This window comes from Aquarana catesbeiana, linkage group LG08 (genome assembly GCF_042186555.1).
Source record: "Aquarana catesbeiana isolate 2022-GZ linkage group LG08, ASM4218655v1, whole genome shotgun sequence".
Classification (NCBI taxonomy): Eukaryota; Metazoa; Chordata; class Amphibia; order Anura; family Ranidae; genus Aquarana; species Aquarana catesbeiana.
The window spans coordinates 275159034-275180020 of NC_133331.1; the positions used below are offsets into that span (position 1 = coordinate 275159034).

General features: G+C 45.6%; 1 protein-coding gene across 1 annotated transcript; it reads left to right on the forward strand.

Moving 5' to 3' along the window:
• Positions 1 to 1068: 1068 nt before the first annotated feature.
• LOC141106507 (uncharacterized) lies at positions 1069 to 8268 on the forward strand. Its single transcript, XM_073597323.1, is given in 7 exon segments — positions 1069 to 1372; positions 3411 to 3606; positions 3609 to 3707; positions 3832 to 3929; positions 4021 to 4132; positions 4409 to 4495; positions 5585 to 8268. Coding segments are annotated over 6 exon segments (2256 nt in total). The 5' UTR covers positions 1069 to 1372; positions 3411 to 3479; the 3' UTR covers positions 7318 to 8268.
• Positions 8269 to 20987: the final 12719 nt, after the last annotated feature.

Genomic DNA, 20987 nt, shown 5'->3' on the forward strand with positions numbered 1-20987 from the left:
GCGGACATATTTGTACACCCATTAAAGTCTTGTATTTCAGAAGTATTTTCACCGTAAACTGAGCTTTTATGGTGAAATACAGGATTTAGAACTCCATGACACTGTTTTGATGTTGAATTTTAAAAGCAGTGGCAAGCCTGCTGATCTCACACGTTTGCTAATCTTACAGAAGACCGCTGCTTTTAAGATTCAACATCAAACCAGTGTCAAAGAGTTCTAAATATTGTAGTTTATTATATAAGCTCAGTTTACTCATAAAAATAAGTGTGAAATGCAAGACCTCGATGGGTGTAAAAAGATGTCCGCTTTGCGACTTCAGACTCTAGGCTTAGTGCGGGGTGTACCAAGATGGCCGTGACGAAACGTCACTTCCGTTACAAGATTTGACGGGTTACCTAATCTGACGCATCATTAGGCTTCCGGTAGGCTACAACAACATGGCCGCTAGCTCTTTACATTGAGGACATCCAGAAGAATCATTTAATATTCAGATTTTAATAACTTTATGGTGACTTTTTTGAGCTATAACGATGGATATTGCTTTCTACATTTTTTTAATGAAAGGAGAATGAGAGCTCTGCAATCACATATCCGTTTATTCTATTGAGCGCTGGCTTACTGATCAGAACCACCGCTAGAAGGAAACATAGTGGCGCTCAACCGAGTGATTGGGCAATCTTCACAGTGACAGAGAGACGTTACTCCTGCGTAGAGCTAAAACAACCACCAGAGGGCGACACTGTTTTCAGAAGTAACAGCAGGAAGTCTCAGAGCAGAAGCTTGTAGCGGCCATTTTGTTGTAGCCCGGAGGGTTCGTTTTCAACAAGAATCCTCCTGGTGGGGATGTGAGTCTGCAGAGTGTGTACCCAGTGAGGAGGAGGTAATAATGTCTTATTATGAGAGAAGGGGGTCCCAGTACTGTGTGTGGATTGGATGGGGAGGGGTCATGTCACATCTATAAATCCTCATCTTCCTGCAAGTCCTCTGTATGTGTGGAACATTAGATGGGGCCGGGGGCTGTGCTGAGCAGACATATCACTTCCCCCTGGTTTTTGGCAGTCACCTGGGTTTTTCTGCATTACTCCCATCATGCAATGCTGGATTTGGGGAGTCGATAGGTCGGCTATAGCAGCTGGGAGCAATACCGTTCCAAAACAGGGCAGGCACACTGTCAAGGATGAAGAATTTGGAATCTTCCATGGGCAACTCTAGCAGATACTAATATCTATTTTCGAAATAAGCCGGTTTTAGGCAGCCTGACAAGGAGAATGATCACAGCCCGGATAGCAAGCAACTGAGCTGCAAAATAGAAAATGACCTGCTAAGCTATTTGTAGACTTGTCAGACTTCACAAGTTTGTTGCACAATTGCAGTAAGTCCGCATTGCATGACTCCAGATCAACTTTCTTTGCAAACATTCTGCAAGTCTGCGGCAAGTTCTGATTCAGTTATGTTGTGTAATAATCATCCCACCACAGGGGGCACTGTGGCTGAATTTTCATGCTGTAGACTTGCAGAGCTTTTGCTGTAGACTCACCACTGCAACTTTGCTCTGACTAGAGCAGGGGGTCTCAAAGTACTGGCCTGCTGGCCATTTACAGCCCACAGACTGGTTACAAACGGCCCGCAGGACTGGTCCACCAGGATCAGGGCCAGACTGGGATACCAGGAAATTTCCCGGAAGGCCGCCTGCCCTGGGGCCGCTTTGAGCTGTGACTGCAGCGGCAGGGCCGATCCTGGGCAGGTAAACAGAGTGTGCCGCAAGCTTGGTGGGGGTGCTCCCCTCCTCCTCCTCCTCTCCTTGTGTTCGTCACAAACAGTGGGGATCTCCCACTGTGTCATGGAGCTTGGGTCTGACATTTTCAGTGGCACTGTAACAAAGTCCCGCCTCCTAGACCAGCTCCTGTCATAGGTGGCACACTGATCCAATGAAATTGAATCGGTGTGATGTGTATCATAGAAGCCCATCTAGGAGGTGGAACCTTGTTACAGCGGCCGCCCAGGCAATTTAAACCCAAGCCCTGTGACACAGCGGGAGATCGGCGCTCTGTGTGATCCAGGCACTGGTAGGCTACATTTGATGGGCACAGTGAAGCTGCAGTGACTGGTAGCAAGCAGTAACTACCACTGTATCTAGTTTAATGTTATTTTTGAAAGTTGAAAACTTGTCCAGTGGCCCTCATGTAATTTGTGTTTGAGACCCCTGTGCTGGAGACTTGCCACACAAATTTGCTACAAATTGGAAAAGTGTCAACTAGAACTTGTGTTTCACGTGCTCTGCAAGTGTACAACTTGCTGGTGAAAATGTGTAGCAGATTAACAGACTTACAATTCAACACTGCCACAAATTTGTGGTAACTTATCCTTGCTATCTGGGAGACTGACTGTGAGTCTGGCACCTGCACAGTGATCTGGTATTCCTCTGATCACCACCAGCATAACCGCTGATTAAGGGAGTTGTGAGCCACCAGAATACGTTGGCTTTTACCCACTGATCTTCAATTAAAGGGGTTGTAAACACTCGTTGTTTTTCACCTTAATGCATTGTATGCATTAAGGTGAAAAACCTTCTTTACTGCAGCAGCACCCCCGAGCCCCCCTTATACTTACCTGAGCCCCGAAATTTGCACGACAGGAACAAGCACACCAGCTCCGGCCGGTGTCTCGAGTCCTGATTGCATAGATTGATAGTAGCGCAGCCATTGGCTCCCGCTGCTGTCAATCAAATCCAATGATGCAGGGGGCAGGGCAGAGTCCTACATTCGGCGTCTATGGATGCCAAATGCTGGACTCAGGAGCGCGCACGCAAGGTAACGCAAGGTAACGACCGGGAGTGCGCAAGCAAGGAGAGCGCTTTTCCTAGGGGGTGCACCAATGCGGGGAGGATCCACGAGCGACGTTGGGGGACCCCAGAAGATGATAATCGGGGCCACTTTGTGCAAAACAAACTGCACAGTGGAGGTAAGTTTAATATGTTTATTTTTTTTTAAGTGAGGGTTTACAACCCCTTTAACGGGAGGCTAAGTGGTTAGCACTTCCGTCTGGCAGCACTGGGGTTGTTGGTTTGAATCCCAACCATGATACTACCTGCCTGGAGTTTGCATGTTCTCCCTGTGTGGGATTCCTCCAGGGACTCCAGTTTCCTCCCACACTCCAAAAACATGCTGGTAGGTTAATTGTCTCATGTGTAAATTGGCCCTAGTATGTATAAATGTGAGTTAGGAACCTTAGACTGGCAGCTCTTAGAGGGCAGGGACTAAAGTAAAGTGCTGTGTAAATTGATGGCGCTATATAAGTACCTAAAATAAATAAATATTAATGGAACTGTCTATCCAAGGCATAAGCCTGTGTGTGCAGTCTATATTTATGACAAGATATATTTTATGTGTTTTTATATTGACTTTTGGCAGTTTCAAGTTCATAAACTACTGAATATTTCAAGTGCACAGCGGTGGATGTAGTCGGGACACAAGAACGTCATGATGAACTGGCCGCCCCTCATATCACCGGGTAAGAGGAGAATATTTCTTGTATTGAGGATCCACCTAGATACACACATCCTCCGATATATGGAGATAGTATGTCAGGTTCCTATAAGGTGTCAGGATGACACTATTTCTCCATGGAGAAGTGGGAGTATATAGAAGGACACAAGGATCTCTACAAGGACATCATGATGGAGAACCAGCCACCCCTCACATCACCGGGTAAGAGGAGACTTTCATTTCTTGTAAAGAAGAGAAGAGTATTGAGGATCCACCTAGATACACACATCCTCTGATATAAAGACATAGAAACAATGTATTCAGTCAGTGTGTGTGTTTCCTACAGATGGATCCAGTAACAGAAATCCCCCAGAGAGATGTCCCCGTCCTCTGTATTCCCGGGACTCCACACAGGAACATCAGGAGATCCCTCAGGAGGATCAGGTAGGTGGTGTTTATTTTCAACTGTTATTGTAGATGGTCTTAACAATCACCTAGTGAATCCTTGTAATATCTATATTATTCTATTTTTAAGTGGGAAAGTCTGAATAAGATTAAAGCTGAAGTGAAAGAAGAAGCTGAAGATCAATTTGTGATAGATGATGATCCATGTAAGGAGGAAGACATTCCTCCTGAGATCAGTAGTGGTGAGTAATAAACACTAAATCCAGAAAAGATTCCCAGATTCTCCTTGTTCAGTCACTACAACAATCTCTTCTTCTCCCCCCTCCTCTGTCAGTAGACAGTAATGGGGAGACAGTCTGTGCCCAGTGGGGGAGTCAGGAGACATCAGCCTCTATTAGACTGCGGCTCTCCCCCTTACATCATGTCATTGAGACGTGACCAGTCTCCCTCCACACACACTCTCTGGGGTCTCTCATACATCTCAGTACAGGGGGCTTCACTCTCATCTTTATTTACAGACTCCACAGTGAGTAATGCCAAAATCGAGGAGGAGGAAGAATGTTTGAGGATTAAAGAGGCAGATTTTCCTAGCGAAATCAGCATAGGTAAGTAGTAGACCTTAAACCAGAAACAGTTAAAAATAATATCTACTGAGAGGTACATCTGAGACAATTTCCAGAAGAGATGATCAGGATGGTAATTTAGGTTGTGAAAAATTGTAAATCCTTTTTCCTGAATGTTAAAGGATAAGTTCACCTTTAGTAACATGTTACATTTTACACCCATGTTTACTGAACAGCTCCTGCACCCCCCCAAATCCCTGTTGTGAAAGCAGGCTGGGGATCTTCTCCCCGCACCCGCTGTCACAATTTCAAAAATGTACAGAGTTCTGTGAATGGGAGAACTACAACTATCATCCGCCATTGCGGCTGACATCTTTTATTTCTCAATGAACTAACAGGGCACTGAAGAGTGCGCTTGGTAGTTGATTGATCATTCCTGTCATTCACAAACTGCCTGCCCCTACGAGGTACAGGCAGGCAGCTCCACGAACAGCCTGCAGGAGGCTGAGATTACACCCACGGTTTGCTGGTCGTGGGTGCAATGCTTCATAGGTTTCTAATGAAAAATGTAAAAAATATAATTAATTTTTTTTTTTTAAATAAGGTGAACTTATTCTTTGAATATAACTAAAGGCAATGTTTTGGATGGAGTGGAGAGAGATTAGAACACCTGTCAGATTTTATTGCTGTCTGTGTCCCCGTTAGGGAGATTTACCTTCTCTATTTCTTCTGTTTACCATTATCATTAAAAGTGAAAGATAATCCTAAATTTTGGGTTGTCCGCAGAAAAGTAATAGAGGGGAAATCTTCCAATGGGAACACTAGATTTGGTGACCTGGGGGGCCCCAAGAAATGGCCTAAATTTGCTGGGGTTTCCTCTCACTTCCTGTTTTGGCTATGGGACAGGAAGTGAAGGTAAATCTCCCCAATGGGACACAGATGGCAAGAAATAAACTGACAGGGGTTATAACCCTCCCTTATTCGATCCAACATGGGGAAAAAAAAAGCTTTGCCTATAGTTCTATTTTAACTGCAAAACTTATATTTCATGATACTAACACAATCAGACATCTAAATAATGCCCTGCTATTTAATTACACACATGCTTTTCCACTTTTTTTTTTTATGCAGATGGACAATTCAGAACATATAATATAATAAAGCTTCCCCTTATCTCAACAAATGGTGAAAAAGATGAGGATATCACATCCAACTCTTCAGAAGAAAACCCCATTTCCCGAAACCTCCATCCAACAACTCACACTACAGTTCTGTTGTCTACAATTAGTGAGTCTTCTGTCACCTTTACCAACAGCAATCAAACAGCTCATAGAGAGGGGGAAACTTTCCCTTGTTCTGACTGCGGCAAACGTTTTCATCAGAGAACTCATCTTGCTTCACACCAGAGGTCTCATGCAGGGAAGGAGTCCCACTCTTGTTCTGAGTGTGGGACATGTTTTTCCTCCAGAAAAATTCTTGCTGACCATCAGAGAACTCACAGCGGAATGAAGCAATTTTCGTGTTCCGAATGCGGGAAAACGTTTACTTCGAAATGGTCTCTTATGAGACATCAAAGAGTTCACACAGGAGAGAAGCCGTATTCATGTTCGGAATGTGGGAAGAATTTTTCCCTGATGGACCATCTTATTAATCACGAGAGAACGCACACCGGAGAGAAGCCGTTTTCATGTCCTGAATGTGGGAAACGCTTTACACAGAAATCAGGCGCACTAAGACATCTGAGAAATCACACTGGCCTAAAGCCGTTTTCATGTTCTGAATGTGGAAAGTGTTTTCCCAGGAAGGGAGCCCTAATCACACATCAGCATGTGCATTCTGTAGAAAAGCCATATTCTTGTTCAGAGTGCGGGAAATGTTTCCCCACCTCGCCTCATCTGATCCATCACGAAAAGACTCACATGTCTGAAAAGCCGTTTTCCTGTTCTGAATGTGGGAAGTCCTATGTTCAGAGAGGGCATCTTACTTTACACCTAAGATCTCACACAGGGGAAAAGCCGTTTTCATGCCACGAATGTGGAAAATGTTTTCCTCAGAAAGACAGCCTTTCTAAACACCAGAGATGTCACACAGGAGAGAGGCCGTATTCCTGCACTGAATGTGGGAAATGTTTTTCCAGCAAACAAAGTCTAAAATCACACCAGTCGGCTCACACAGGGGTGAAGCCATTTTCATGTTCAGAATGTGGGGGATGTTTTTCCAGGAAGGGAGCCCTGATAAGGCATCAACGTGTGCACACGGGAGAGAAGCCATATTCATGTTCAAAGTGCGGGAAATGTTTTGTGACCAGAGCTCATCTTATCTATCACGAGAAGTCTCACATGTCTGAAAAGCCATTTTCCTGTTCTGAATGTGGAAAGTCCTTTACTCAGAGAGGGAGTCTTATTTCACACCAGAGATGTCACACGGGGGAAAAGCCGTTTTCATGCTCCGAATGCGGGAAATGTTTTCCTCACAAAGACACTCTTATAAAACACCAGAGATGCCATACGGGGGAAAAGCCCTTTTCATGCCAGGAATGCGGAAAATGTTTTCCTCAGAAGAATTATCTTATTAGACACGAGAGAAGTCACACGGGAGAAAAGCCATTTTCCTGCACTGAATGCGGGAGATGTTTTTCCACCATACAGAATCTTATTTCACACAAGAGAACTCACACTGGAGTGAAGCCATATTCATGTTCAGAATGTGGGAGATGTTTTTCCTGGAAAAAAGCTCTGATCAGGCATCAGCGTTTGCACTTGGGAGAGAGTTTCCAGAATTTATCTTCTCTATCGCAAGAAGGCTCACATGACTTTTCATCAACCTACTTTATAGAAACACCAAAAGTTGAAGGACTGGACTGAGTTGATGATGAGCTGGTCACCTTTATTATCATCATCAACTTGCCAAAATTTAATAAAGACTTTGATTATGTTGTTTTGTTTGTGTGTGTGTACACAATTTCCTAACTGTGCATCACAGGAGAGTTTATTCTAAGACCATTTCGGTATGCCCCACCTCCAGGTGACTGGACACTGTCAAATAGCAATGCTTGTGTCTGGAGTCAGGCTCGGAGTCCAATAGCTATAGGAGTAGTGAGGCCCACTGACCAGCAGAATAGGTATACAAACAGGTCACACTGGTGGATGACACAGGCTCGCCCGAGGTGCGGAGGTCTAAGTACTAACTGGTAGTTACCAGAGCTCCTGAAGGTGGAGATGAGATTTGCTGCTTTAGTCGCGGTTCTCAGGATCGCCCCACCAGGAGGTGAGCAAGCCAGGGTCAACTTGCAGATATAGCAGGTAGGGATCAAGCAGAAGCGTAGTCGAAGAGCAAGCCAGAGGTTGGTAACACATGATAGCTAAGATACAGACAGCAGCAAGAGTGACTAGAGAAAGATATTGGCTAGAGAGAGCATAATAATCTGGCAAACAGGAAGTGCAAAGGCATAGCTTAAATAGGAAGATCATGGGAGGAGCAAAGAGTTCAAAGGTCAAGAACAAGGCAGGATGGTCTAACAGATCAGACAGGGAGCTTTCCAACATCTCAGGTGGCTCAGCAAGAAAAGTTACTGCCAGACACAGCAGAGGTCCCAGCTTAATTCAGTCCTGCATAACCCCTCCCACTCCCAACATTGCCTCAGTTTTTTATTAGTGTCTATTGGTGATAGACCTGTCTCTGTAAGTCTGTAACTGCTAAGCCTCACTGTTCCAGAGCAGCTGTATTTATCTGGATTGGCCCCTATAGATTACAAATTTCTAGAGGGCTGTACCCAGAGCCCAGTGAGGATTCCACTTTGTATGCTCACCTTGGTATGCATTTGCATTGTATGAGTTAGCCAGTGGGTTGCTATGTATGTCCAGGGCTGTGGTCTGCTGTAGCAATGCCCATACCCTGCAGGGTAGCCTTACTGGGATGAGGTGAAGACTGAGCCTTTTGGCTCTGCTGTGTATTTTGTAAGTTGCCTCTATTTTGGTGAGTTCCCACATGCTGGTTCCCTGCCGGGCTGTGGGGGGAATTTAGGCATGGTCAGCAGATTTTTCTGCTCCGCCTGGGAGCTGCATTCCCAGAACAGCTGGTGCCGGAGATGATCTTTTGGTGCTTGATGAGCGCGTGCCACCTAGGCTACGGTGCAAGAGAGCTGTTAGTTTAGTGCACATCATTTTTTGGTGATCTGTTACTTGTAAATATTGCAAACGTGGCAGTTCTGGGACCAGGTGGACTAAACTTCCACATGCACTTTGTTTTGCTTTGTATCTTTTAAGGTCACTTTGCAGCAAAAGAAAGGAAGCATAAACCTCTGTAATATATTTATGTGCTTTATTAAATGCGTATACATACACATAAATACGAATGTTGTACATACAAACTACTTACAATTGTAGAAAAACAATACAAGACTTACAAAGTGTTACAGATATACTGTACATCAGGGTCCCCAGATCACCCCCCCCCCCCCCCCCCATTAAATCAGGGTCCTCAGAGTTCCCCCTTACATTAAGTTCCCCTGAGACTCACCACACATACATCAGGGTCCCAAAGTCTCCCCATATTAAATCATTGTCCCAAGAGACCTCCTTATACATACATCAAGGTCCCCAGAGTTCCCCTTTATACAATAAGGTCACCATAGTTTTCCCCATTACATCAGGGCCCCCAGAGTCCCTACCATGACATCAGGGTCCCTAGAATTCGCCTCTTACTTTAGGGCACCAGACACTCCCACACTTACATCGGGGTCTCCAGAGCCCCCCCCCCCCCATTAAATCAGGGACCCCAGAGTTTCCACCTCACATTAGCGTCTGCAGACTCCCCACACTTAAATCCCCAGAGTTGCCCCACATTAAATCAGGGTGCCCAAAGTCCCCCCAAGTTAAATCAAGGTCCTCAGAGACCTCCCCACACTTACATCTGGGTTCACAGAATCCCCCCCCCCTACATCAGGGTCCCTAGAGTCCTCCCCATCACATCCAGATCCCCAGAGTCCTGATCAATACATCATGGTCCCCAGAGTTCCTCCCCATTACATCAATATCCCTAGAGTCTCTCCCATTACATTAGGGTCCCCAGAGACTGCCAAACTTACATCAGGGTCCTCAGAGTCCTCCCCCACATTAAATTGAGGTCTCCAGAGTCCCCTTCTCCCATTAGGGTCCATAGAGACTTCCTACAATTAGATCAGGTTCCACCAAAAATGAAATCAGGGTTCCCAGAGTTCCATCCCCACCCTACATCAGGGTCCAGTCCTCTGTGCAGCAGGGAGCTACAGAATAGGTAGATGCTGGGAGGCAGGGCACTAGAAAAGAGTAGGTTTGAAGAAGGAAGTTCTGTCCTCCTGCTCTGAAATTCGGGACCATGGGGCAGGGTAAGCTTGTGTTTGATGCTAGGATGCCGGGCGGTCCTAGTAACCACTACCACTAGTAACGGTGAGTAGCGGGTGGAATCTGTGTACAGAGTGAAAACACAGGATAGTTCACTCACTGCGCTGTCAGCAATGGAGATGGTTGGTGAACCTGCTTCCGTGGTGTAATGAATGTGGAGGCGTGCCATGTCTGGCATATGAGCAGGGGGTTGCCGACCCCTGATCTAGACTGAGAAATGCTACTAAATATGTCACAATCTCTAAATTGATATGTGTCCATGGGAAGATCTACATAGCTAAGTCTGTGATATGGTGTGCATGTGTAGTGCTTACCTTGCTTTAGTAGGTGAACATTATTATTGCAATAGAGTTTATATGCAGCTCCTATTATTTTAGTTAACCCTGTCCCTTCTGGTCTAGGATTCTACAGCCAGGTTAGGCATGTGACAGGTAGCTAGAGGTCTTGTTGCACAGCTGTGGTTCTCACCCCCTAAGGGGTGATAAACTGGTGAACTGAACACTTTGAAGACTCCTCCTCTATCTTGCTGAGCTGCACAAAATGTCCCACAGAAACTCTAATGCTGACAGGTGACTTGGACTTTCCCCAAAAGCTGCACACAGTCAATAACTTCCCACATCTGGGTCATCTGTTCACACAGCCACATGTTCATCGGTTGCCTCCTGATGTTCTCTGGGCACTCTTCAGTGAGAGAGATGCAGACTCACACCACCATAGGACAGCTGGACACATTTCCACCAACTTCCTCCTGGTACTCTCCAGTGAGCTTCTCCAGACCCAAAAAGACTCCAGGACTAGGCTTTGTGAATAGCACCCCCCCCCCTGCTAAAGCTTCAGCTGGGACCTCAGTGTCTTTTAGATGGCACCTCTAGTAATCATGCCCCCGGGGGAAAAGCCCCTACAAAGGGGTCTTCTCCAGCAGGACTAGATCTAGGAACTCTCCCTCTGCCTCAGCCTTTTTATGGGCTCCCCAGCCACCTACTGGGCACACCTCCCCAGGGATTGGCTAGATTCCTCATAAATATTCAGGCTGTTCAGTCTGTTTTTCCTCCCACTATAACTCTAGAATACAGGGGAAGCAATCGGAGCAGCAGCATGTGGGACACTGAACAGGCCTGAACAATCAACCCCTGTTCCACTGATTACAGAGGAGCCAAGTAAATGTACCTAACAATCTACATCAGCCCTCAAAAATTGCACTCGCCTGCTTGCATTTTGCAAGTGCATTTTGAGGGCTGGTCGAGGAAGAGCTGCCTGGAGCGGGGGGGGGGGGAGCACTGCCGGCAGCCTGGGTGGAATGGGAGTTCTTTTCCCAGCGATCACGGATGGAAAGAGAGAAAGAGCCGCCCGGATATTCAGAGCGCAGGGAACACAGCAATAACAGCTTTCATTTCACATTGCCATTTTCCTGTCGCTCTCTGTCAGATACAGCCCCGCCCCCTGGTCTCGGGACTTTGATAAACAGATCACACGTCCAATTCAGGGACTGGTGATCTGTCAAAGTTCCCCAGCCAGGGGGCGGGGCTGTATATGGCGGCAGGAACACAGAAATTGAAATGAAAGCTGTTAGCGCTGTGTTCCCTGCGCTCTTAACATCCGGGCGGCTCTCCTGTTCCTCTCCTTTCCTGCACAGGTAGGCTGCATGGCGGGCACAGGCTGGATGGTGGGCACAGGCTGCATGGTGGGCACAGGCTGGATGGTGGGCACAGGCTGCATGGTGGATGGTGGGCACAGGGTGGATGGTGGGCACCGGCTGCATGGCGGATGGTGGACACAGGCTGGATGGTGGACACAGGCTGCATTAGTGGGCACAGGCAGCTTGCATTGGTGGGCACAGGCAGCTTGCATTGGTGGGCATGGATAAAGTTGTTGTTAATATTTATTTTTATAACTTAATTCTGCATAAAACATTTAAGTGTCATTTAATGAGATAATTTCTGAGGGCGTGTTTAGGGGCAGAGTGGGGCGTGTTTAGGGGTGAACAGGGCATGTTGTGGGGCGGGGTTGGGTGGGGCAACTGGTGGCGAGTAACCCTTGAGGCCTGGCTAGTAGCTCAGGACTTGAAATTTTGAGCCCTGATCTACATGACTGTAGGACGGTGCTATAGCAGATTAAAGGTTACTAGGGACTAAGATGCAGAGTAGATTGGCTGACTCAGAGTGCCAGTATCACACCATGGTTACTGCTAGTGACAGGCTACGTTTCAGGGTGGTTGGATGATGATTGGGGGATCTTCCCTTCATCTCTGATTCTGTTTGTAACACCCAGACTGATGCCACATTGCGATCGTCCTCAGGGGCCCCTGCAAATGGACCTTGCTGTAGCATTCATCAGGAGGTATTTTTATTAGTAAATATACAAGGGGTCGACCGATTATCGGTGCGGCCGATATTTACTTTTTTTGAAGCATAGGTATCGGTCACAAACTTACCGATGTTACCGATATTGCTTCAAGGGGTTGTATCGGGGTGATGCATGCAGCTTTCTTGTAATAACAACTGATGCGGCTCAGCAGTCATGGGAGGGGACTTCTGCCGCTCCGCCCGTGTCCCCCGTCCCACCAGGAGGCCTGAGCGACCAGCTGGCACGTCCGCAAGCTGGCTGAAGACCCAAACAAAGCATCTCAGATCTAGTAACCCGGATTACTCTCATCCTAAAGGCACCAGTTTTAAAAAATAGAAAGTATTTAAAAATGCCGATCTTGACATTTTGAATACTTTCAAGTGCAGTGGAGAGGTTTGGGGTCTTATAGACCCCATATCTCTCCATCAAGAGTACCTGTTACTGCCTATTACTGTCACAGGGATGTTTACATTCCTTTTGACAGCAATAAAAGTGATTCAAAAAATTAAAAGGACAGTGTAAAAATAAAAAGTTTAAATCTACGGAACATCAGCACCTGGTATCGGCTATTGGCCTTAAAGGCAGCCGAAAAATCTGTATCGGCCCTGAACAAACCTTATTGGTCGACCCCTAAAATATACACTATATTACCAAAAGTATTGGGACGCCTGCCTTTACACGCCTATGAAATTTAATGGCATCCAAGTCTTAGTCCGTAGGGTTCAATATTGAGTTGGCCTTTGCAGCAATAACAGCTTCAACAACTCTTCTGGGAAGGCTGTCTGCTGCAAGGTTTAGGAGTGTGTCTATGGGAATCCATGAAAACCTCAAACAAAAAACGGGGAAGACTCAACACACCCAATCTGAGTTAACTACAAAATGTTAAGCATCAAATGGCAAAAACATATCAGCATGAAACACCATAGACCGCCCCGCTCCCACCAGAACTGGAATGCTCCACCTCCCCACCCTACCCTAAAACCTCCCTTGTAACACCCTCCACAGAACCCACTCTCAACTAGAACCACCCCTCACCAATGAAGGGAGGAGGAGGGGGATGAAGCTCCGCAAGGGAGCTGAGCCTACCCTCCCCAACTAGACCCCCCCCCAACAATAGGCCCAACAATCCACCCAATAATGGTCAGTCATATATTGTCAGTCATAAAGTCATAGTCTGTGACACTGACCCCTGGTGACAGTGGCCCATCTGGAATGATATAATAGACCTCATAGCGTGAAGCAGTAAACTGCTAATCCGTGCTGGGGTAATATGAGTCCATATGACTAAGGGAACAGTAACAATCAAGTCCTGAAAACTGGGCTAAAGGACTACCTATATACATATAGGACGGCTTGCAAACACAGGGAGATTCCCAAGTCTGTAAGGTAGCTCTCCACCTGTTGGTCATGTAGCTGTGTAGCCTGTGTTCAGTATAGTGGTGTTAGATGTACTCACAGCCCCCCAGCCATGCTCCCTTCCAAGTATGCTGGTGTAAGACCGCTAAGCCGCCTCCCAACTCATGCAGATCATTCACATGTCACTCAAGGCAAACGGGATCTCCACGCTGTGTCGAGTGAGCTGGACTGAGTAGCAGTGGCTCTGGTCTCCGGTCACGTGGGTGGTCAGATGAGATACGGGTACTCTGATGTCATATCCATGGGTTCTCCTGGAACATATGGTGGTTGGGCCATTGGTGGGCATGTCCCTGCGTTTACATGTTTCGTCCCGCCCATCAGAAACTCTGTCAGGACACTGATCTACATTTTGAGCAGGACTCCCATATCTATATTTGTTTGTAATCTGTCTATGGGAATGTTTGAACATTCAACATTATTCCAGAAGCACATTTGTGAGGTCAGGCACTGATGTGGACGAGAAGGCCTGGCTTGCAGTCTGCACTCTAATTCATCCCAAAGGTGTTCTATGGGGTTGAGGTCAGGACTCTGTGCAGGAAAGTCAAGTTCCTCCACCCCAAACTCGCTCATCCATGTCTTTATGGGCCTTGCTTTGTGTACTGATGGGCAGTCATGTTAGAACAAGAAGGGGCCCATAAAGTTGGGAGCATGAAATTGTCCAAAATGTCTTGGTATGCTGACGCCTTAAAGTGGTTGTTAACTCACTTCCATAACTTTATATAAGCCCCTCTGTGTTCTAATAATAAGTGCTCCTGTCTGTGTGTTTTATTTAAAAAAAAACATCTTTTACCTTGTTTCACAGCGGTTCCCCTCGATCAAGTTACCGGCCGTGTCTCCTCTCTGCCCGGCTGACAGATGCAGTGGGCGGGGCCGGGATTCCCCCGCTGACATTAGTCAAGACATGAGGAGGAGCGGTGAGAGAGAGCCGGCCGTCCCATGATTGCGGGGAACTGCTGTAATATAGGGTAAAGGAGGCATTTATTTAAATAAAGCACACAAACAGGAACACAGAGGGGCTGATATGAAGTTTTAAAAGTTATGAGAGCAGCAGGAGCGGAGGGGCCTCACACTGACACAGGGGCAGGCAGGCAGGGAGGGGAGGAGGGAGGAGGACAGAGGAGCTGAGGATGACGGAGGCAAGTAAACTGACCACGGTGTCTCTTCTTTACCTTTAAAAGCAAAAGATTAAAAAAATATATATATTTCATTCCAGCCTGGACCAGAAGTGACGTCATGACATTGCTCTTGTCCTCCAAGGCCATAAAGGCGATCAAAGACTATTAACTCTGATTGCCTATAGGAGAAGCCGGCTACACCGTTTGATTGTTTCTCGGGAGAACTGGTGCAAACGGAGAGCTTGAGAAACATTGGTGGAAAGGGGGGGGAATCTCCTCCCGCCACTTTGTAAACTGTTCCAGTGGCTTATGAGCTGCTCGGAATGCTTTCATGAGAAAGCCAGCTGCCAGCTGCAAATAACGATACCAGAGTTGTGGCTGATATTAGGGATAGGTCCCCCCCAAAGCACCTTGTTCCCATGTTGATGGGGACAAAGGCCTTGTCCCCACAACCCTGGCCATTGGTTGTGGGGGTCTGCGGGCGGGGGGCTTATCAGAATCTGGAAGCCCCATTAACAAGGGCCCCCCCCCCATGTGAATGGGTATCGGGTACGTTGTACCCCTACCCATTCACCAAAAAAAGTGTCAAAAAGTAAAAACCACAATATAGGTAAAGTTGATCCAGGGAAAATCCGATTGCCTCTCGGGGGTCAGGAAGGAATTTTCCCCCTGCTGTAGCAAATTGGATCATGCTTTGCTGGGGTTTTTCGCCTTCCTCTGGATCAACTGTGGGTATAAGATTGGGTATATTGGATTGTTTGACATTATTTTTTATTTATTTATTTTTATGGTTGAACTAGATGGACATGTGTCTTTTTTTCAACCTGACTAACTATGTAACAATACATGCGTTGTACATCCATCGTCAATCACGCTGCCCGACAGACCCGAAATTTTTTTTTAAAAAAGACAAAAATACTCCGCCTCCGTAGGAGGCGTCCAGCCGACTTCTGTCTTTTCGCTGTGACAGCTCTTATATAGGCAAGGACGGGGCCACCCGCAGATGTAACCGGATGACCCCGCCCCCCTCTTACGGCACATGACGTCAGAAGGGGTGAGGTCACTCGGTTATGTCACCGGTCACAGCCAACAGACAGCAGTCGGCGGGACGCCTCCCATCGAGGCAGAGGTTTTTTTTTTTTTAGATTGTTCGGGTCCGTTGGGCGACGTGAATGATGATGGATTTACATTGCGGGACACTTTTTTTTTTCTTTTTTAATAAAGGAATTGTCAAAAACTCTGTATTGTGGTTTTTACTTTTTGACACTTTTTTTGGTGAATGAGTAGGGGTACAATGTACCAGATACCCATTCAGTTAGGGGGGGTGGGATCTGGATGCCCCCTTGTCAAAGGGGGCTTCCAGATTCCGATAAGCCCTCCGCCCGCAGACCCCGACAACCAATGGCCAGGGTTGTGGGGATGAGGCCCTTGTCCCCATCAACGCCAAAGCACCCTCCTCATGTTGGGGGCAAGTGGCCTGGTGTGTTCAGGAGGGGGGGGGGGGCGCTCGCTCATCCCCCCCTATCCTGGCCTGTCAGGCTGCTTGCTCTGATAAGGGTCTGGTATGGATTTTTGGGGGGGGACCCCACGTCAATTCTTTTTTTTTTACATTTTGGCGTGGAGTTCCCCTTAAAATCTATGCCAGACCCAAAGGGCCTAGTATGGGCTGGGGGGGGGGAGCCATGCCGTTGTTTTTCTTAATTCTGTCATATGGTTTCATTTAACCACTTCAATACACTGTATTACATACTGTACACTGCCTGCACTGTATATATATTCTACACTGAATGCAGAGTATATATATTTATATATACACATACATACACACATACTAAACTGCCTGCACGCCATTAACTAACCTGCCTCTAGCTAACGTTCTCTCATTTATTACACTATATACGGCCGCCATGTAAGCAGTCTTATATAGTGTGGGGTGTGGACTTAGCCCCCTGAGCCATGATTGGCCAATCATGGCTCTCACATCAGAGCACGCTGTGAATAGCCAAAGCATGCAGGTCAGGTGCATTGGCGGGGGGGGGGGGGTCTCAAAGCATGCAGGTTATGGCAGCAGATAGCTGCCATAACCCTTGTATCCTCTTCAATGCTGGACGGTCCTCTTTCAGATAAAAGTGGTCTCTGTGGCGGATTCACCACGAGATCACTTTTATCAGGGGCGGGAGAGGGGCCCCCCTCCCGCCGCACTTCAGTCATTTCCGCCGCTTACCGGAGACGTCTTTAGCGGCGGAGATAATCGCGTCCTTTACCCTCAACCGTCTGGAGCCAAGTGAGGGAAAGATGGCTCCCACTCGGCTTCATACCATTGGATGGCGGAACCAACATCAAATGTCACTTCCGACCAGTGGTCTTAACCACTTGCCGACCGCTGCATGCCGATATACATCGGCACAATGGCAGCGGTGGGCAAATGGGCGTGCCTGTACATCCCCTTTAATTGGCGGGCACCCGCCGCGTACAACGTGACTGTGACCGCGCCTGTGGGACCCGCTGACTCGATGTCCGCTGGTCTCCCGGCGGTCGTGTCACGGAGCCGCAGAATGGGGAAGTGCCTATGTAAACATGGCATTTCCCAGTTTTGCCTAGTGACATGACAGGGGTGTCATCGGGAGCAGTTATCGTTCTCATGTGAGTTGTAGCCCACCCCCCCAAGTTAGAATCACTCCCTAGGACACACTTAACCCCTTGATCTCCCCCTAGTGTTTAACCCCTTCCCTGCCAGTATCATTTACACAGTAATCAGTGCATTTTTATAGCACTGATTGCTGTATAAATGACAATGGTCCCAAAATAGTGTCAAAAGTGTCCGATGTGTCCGCCATAATGTCACAGTCACGATAAAAATCGTAGATCGCCGCCATTACTAATAAAAAAAAAAAAATAATAATAAAAATGCCATAAATCTATCCCGTATTTTGTAGACGCTATAACTTTTGTTCAAACCAATCAATATACGCTTATTGCGATTTCTTTACCAAAAATATGTAGAAGAATACATATCAGCCTAAACTGAGGAAAAAAATGTTTTTGATATATTTTTGGGGGATATTTATTATAGCAAAAATTTTAAAAATATTGCTTTTTTTTCTTCAAAATTGTCGCTCTTTTTTTGTTTATAGCGTAAAAAATAAAAACCGCAGAGGTGATCAAATACCACCAAAAGAAAGCTTTAATTGTGGGAAAAAAAGGACGTCTATTTTGTTTGGGTGCAACGTCGCACGACCGCGCAATTGTCAGTTAAAGCGACGCAGTGCCGAATCGCAAAAAGTGCTCTGGTCAGGAAGGGGGTAAAATCTTCCGGGGCTGAAGTAGTTAAAGGGGAAAAAAAAAATTTTTGCAAAAAAAAAAAAAAAAAAAGACAATTATTTATTTTTTATTTTTGTATTGCATTTTAGTGTAAATATGAGATCTGAGATCTTTTTGACCCCAGATCTCATATTTAAGAGGCCCTGTCATGCTTTTTTCTATTACAAGGGATGTTTACATTCCTTGTAATAGGAATAAAAGTGACCCAAATCTCTTTTTTTTAAATAACAGTGTAAAAAAAATAATACAAAGTAAAATAAATAATAAAAAATAAATAAAAATTGAAAGCGACCCGTCCCGCTGAGCTTGCATAAGTCGCGCCCGCATTTGAAAACCGTATTCAAACCACACATGTAAGGGATCGGTGAAGCTAGAGCAATAATAGCGCTAGACCTCCTCTGTAACTCAAAACTGGTAGCCTGTAGAAATTTTTAAACATCGCCTATTGAGAGTTTTTAAGGGTAAAAGTGTGTCGCCATTCCACAAGCAGGCGCAATTGTGAAACGTGACATGTTGGGTATCAATTTACTCGGTGTAGCATTATCTTTCACAATATAATAAAAAAAAAATTGGGCTAACTTTACTGTTGTCTTATTTTTTAATTCAAAAAAGTGTATTTTTTCCCCCAAAAATTGCGCTTGTAAGACCGCTGCGCAAATACAGTGTGACATAAAGTATTGCAACGACCGCCATTTTATTCTCTAGGGTGTCTGAAAAAAATATATATAATGTTTGGGGGTTCTAAGTAATTTTCTAGCAAATAAAATGATTTTAACTTGTAAACACCAAGTCTGAAAAATAGGCTCGGTCCCTAACTAGTTAATTCCACTTTTTGTGTGTCCTCTTGCCATACTGCATATAATGCCCTATAATAACTTTGGAAAGCCTGAGCTATTTCCATTATTAGGTGCACCATTTCTCCTTTCTCATTTTTAACTTACCCTATAAAATGAATTGACTTTTAGTATTCAAAAATGCCAATCTTGGCGTTTTGAATGCTTTCAAGTGCAAAGCAGGGATTTGGGGGGGTCTTATAGACCCCAGATCCCTCCATAAAGAGTACCTGTCACACGCCTATTACTGTCACAAGGGATGTTTACATTCCTTGTGACAGCAATAAAAGTGATAAAAAAAAAAAAAGAAATTTAAAGTAACAGTGTAAAAAAAAAAAAAAAAAAAAATAATATAAATTGATAATCATTTTTTTTAACCACTTGCCACCCACTCACCGTCAAATGGCAGCTGGGCGGTGCGGCTCTCGTTCTGGACGGCCTCCCAGAACAAACGCTCTCACGTGCCTGCGGAGGTGCGCAGCGCGCCGATCGCTGCCGCGCGGTGTTGCTAGGACACGGCACGACCCCGATCTCTGTAAAGAGCCGCAGCTCTTTAACCATGTGATCGGCTGTGTCCAATCACAGCCGGTCACATGTAAACACGGAAATGACGGTAATCGGCGCTCCTCGCCTCACACTGACAGAGTGTGTGGAGAGGAGAGCCAGCGGCATCTCCTCACAGGGGGACATCTAGGTATGTAATCAGGGCACTGATCATCAGTGCCCTGATTACAATTAAGTGCCACCAGTGCCAGCAATGAGTACCCATCACTGCCAGCAATCAGTGCTAACCAGTGCCCACAATTGGCACCAATCTGTGCCCACAAATTCTAGCAATCAGTGCCCAGCATTGCCAGCAATCAGTGGCCATTAGTAATGCCAGCCAGTGGTGGCCATCACTGCTGCCCATCAATGCCACCCATCAATGCCCATCAGTGCCGCCTATCCATGCCGCCCATCTGTGCCCACCAGTGCAGCCTATGTCCATCAGTGCCGCCTATCATTGCCGCCAATTAGTGCTCATCAGTGCCACATATCAGTGCCCATATTCGTGCCTCCTCATCAGTGCAGCCTCATCAGTGTCCATCAGTGAAGGAGAAAATTTACTTATTTACAAAACTTACTGAAAGAAACGAAGAAAAAAATTTTTTTTTTCATAATTTTCGTCTTTTTTTTTTTTTTTTTTAGGAAAAAATAAAAATCAGAGAAGTGATTAAATACCCCCCAAGAAAGCTCTATTTGTGTGAAGAAAATGATAAAAATGTCACATGAGTACAGAGTAGCATGACCGCGCAATTGTCATTTAAAGTGTGACAGCGCTGAAAGCTGAAAAATGGCCTGGGCAGGAAGGGGGTGTAAGTGCCCCGGTATTGAGGTGGTTAAAGTGCTCCCGCGCCCCCTGTGCTAGGCGAATGCATGCGTCGGTCCTGAATACACGCAAACCTCTATCGTCCCACACATGTCAGGTATCACTGCAAACGTCAGATCATGGACCGTAATTTTAGCACCAGACCTTCTCTGTTCATCTAAAGTGGTAACCTGTAAAGGCTGTTAAAGTGTCGCCCATGGATAGTAAAATTGACATCATTTGACGCCGTTGTGCGGTTCTGCGCATTTTTGCGGTTTGAGCTAGAATAATAATTAGATCCTAGTACTATATCTATATTTATATATATAATCCACATGCAATACAACACTGCGTTACTTTAACCAGCTGAAGACCGGGAATTTTCTGGCACTTTATTATTATTATTATTATTATTATACAGGAGTTTTGTAGCGACAACAGTTTATGTAGCGCTTTACATGTGAAAATCGTTTTTTTTTTTTTTTTTTAAGGAAAATTTGTTAGAAATCCAAAAACATTATATATATATTTTTTAAAGCAAAGGCCCTAGAGAATAAATTTGTGGGTTTTGCAATTTGTTTTATGTCACGCATTTTTTGCGCAGCAGTTTTTCAGCAGCTTTAACGTGACATGTTTGGTATCTATTTACTCGCGTGACATCATCAATTTTACAAAAAAAAATGGGTTATGTATTTTGTTTTTTTTTTGCATAAAAAATTTAAAAAGTGTATTTTTTAAATTTGTTTCACAAAAAAATGCATTTCAAAAAAACGCTGC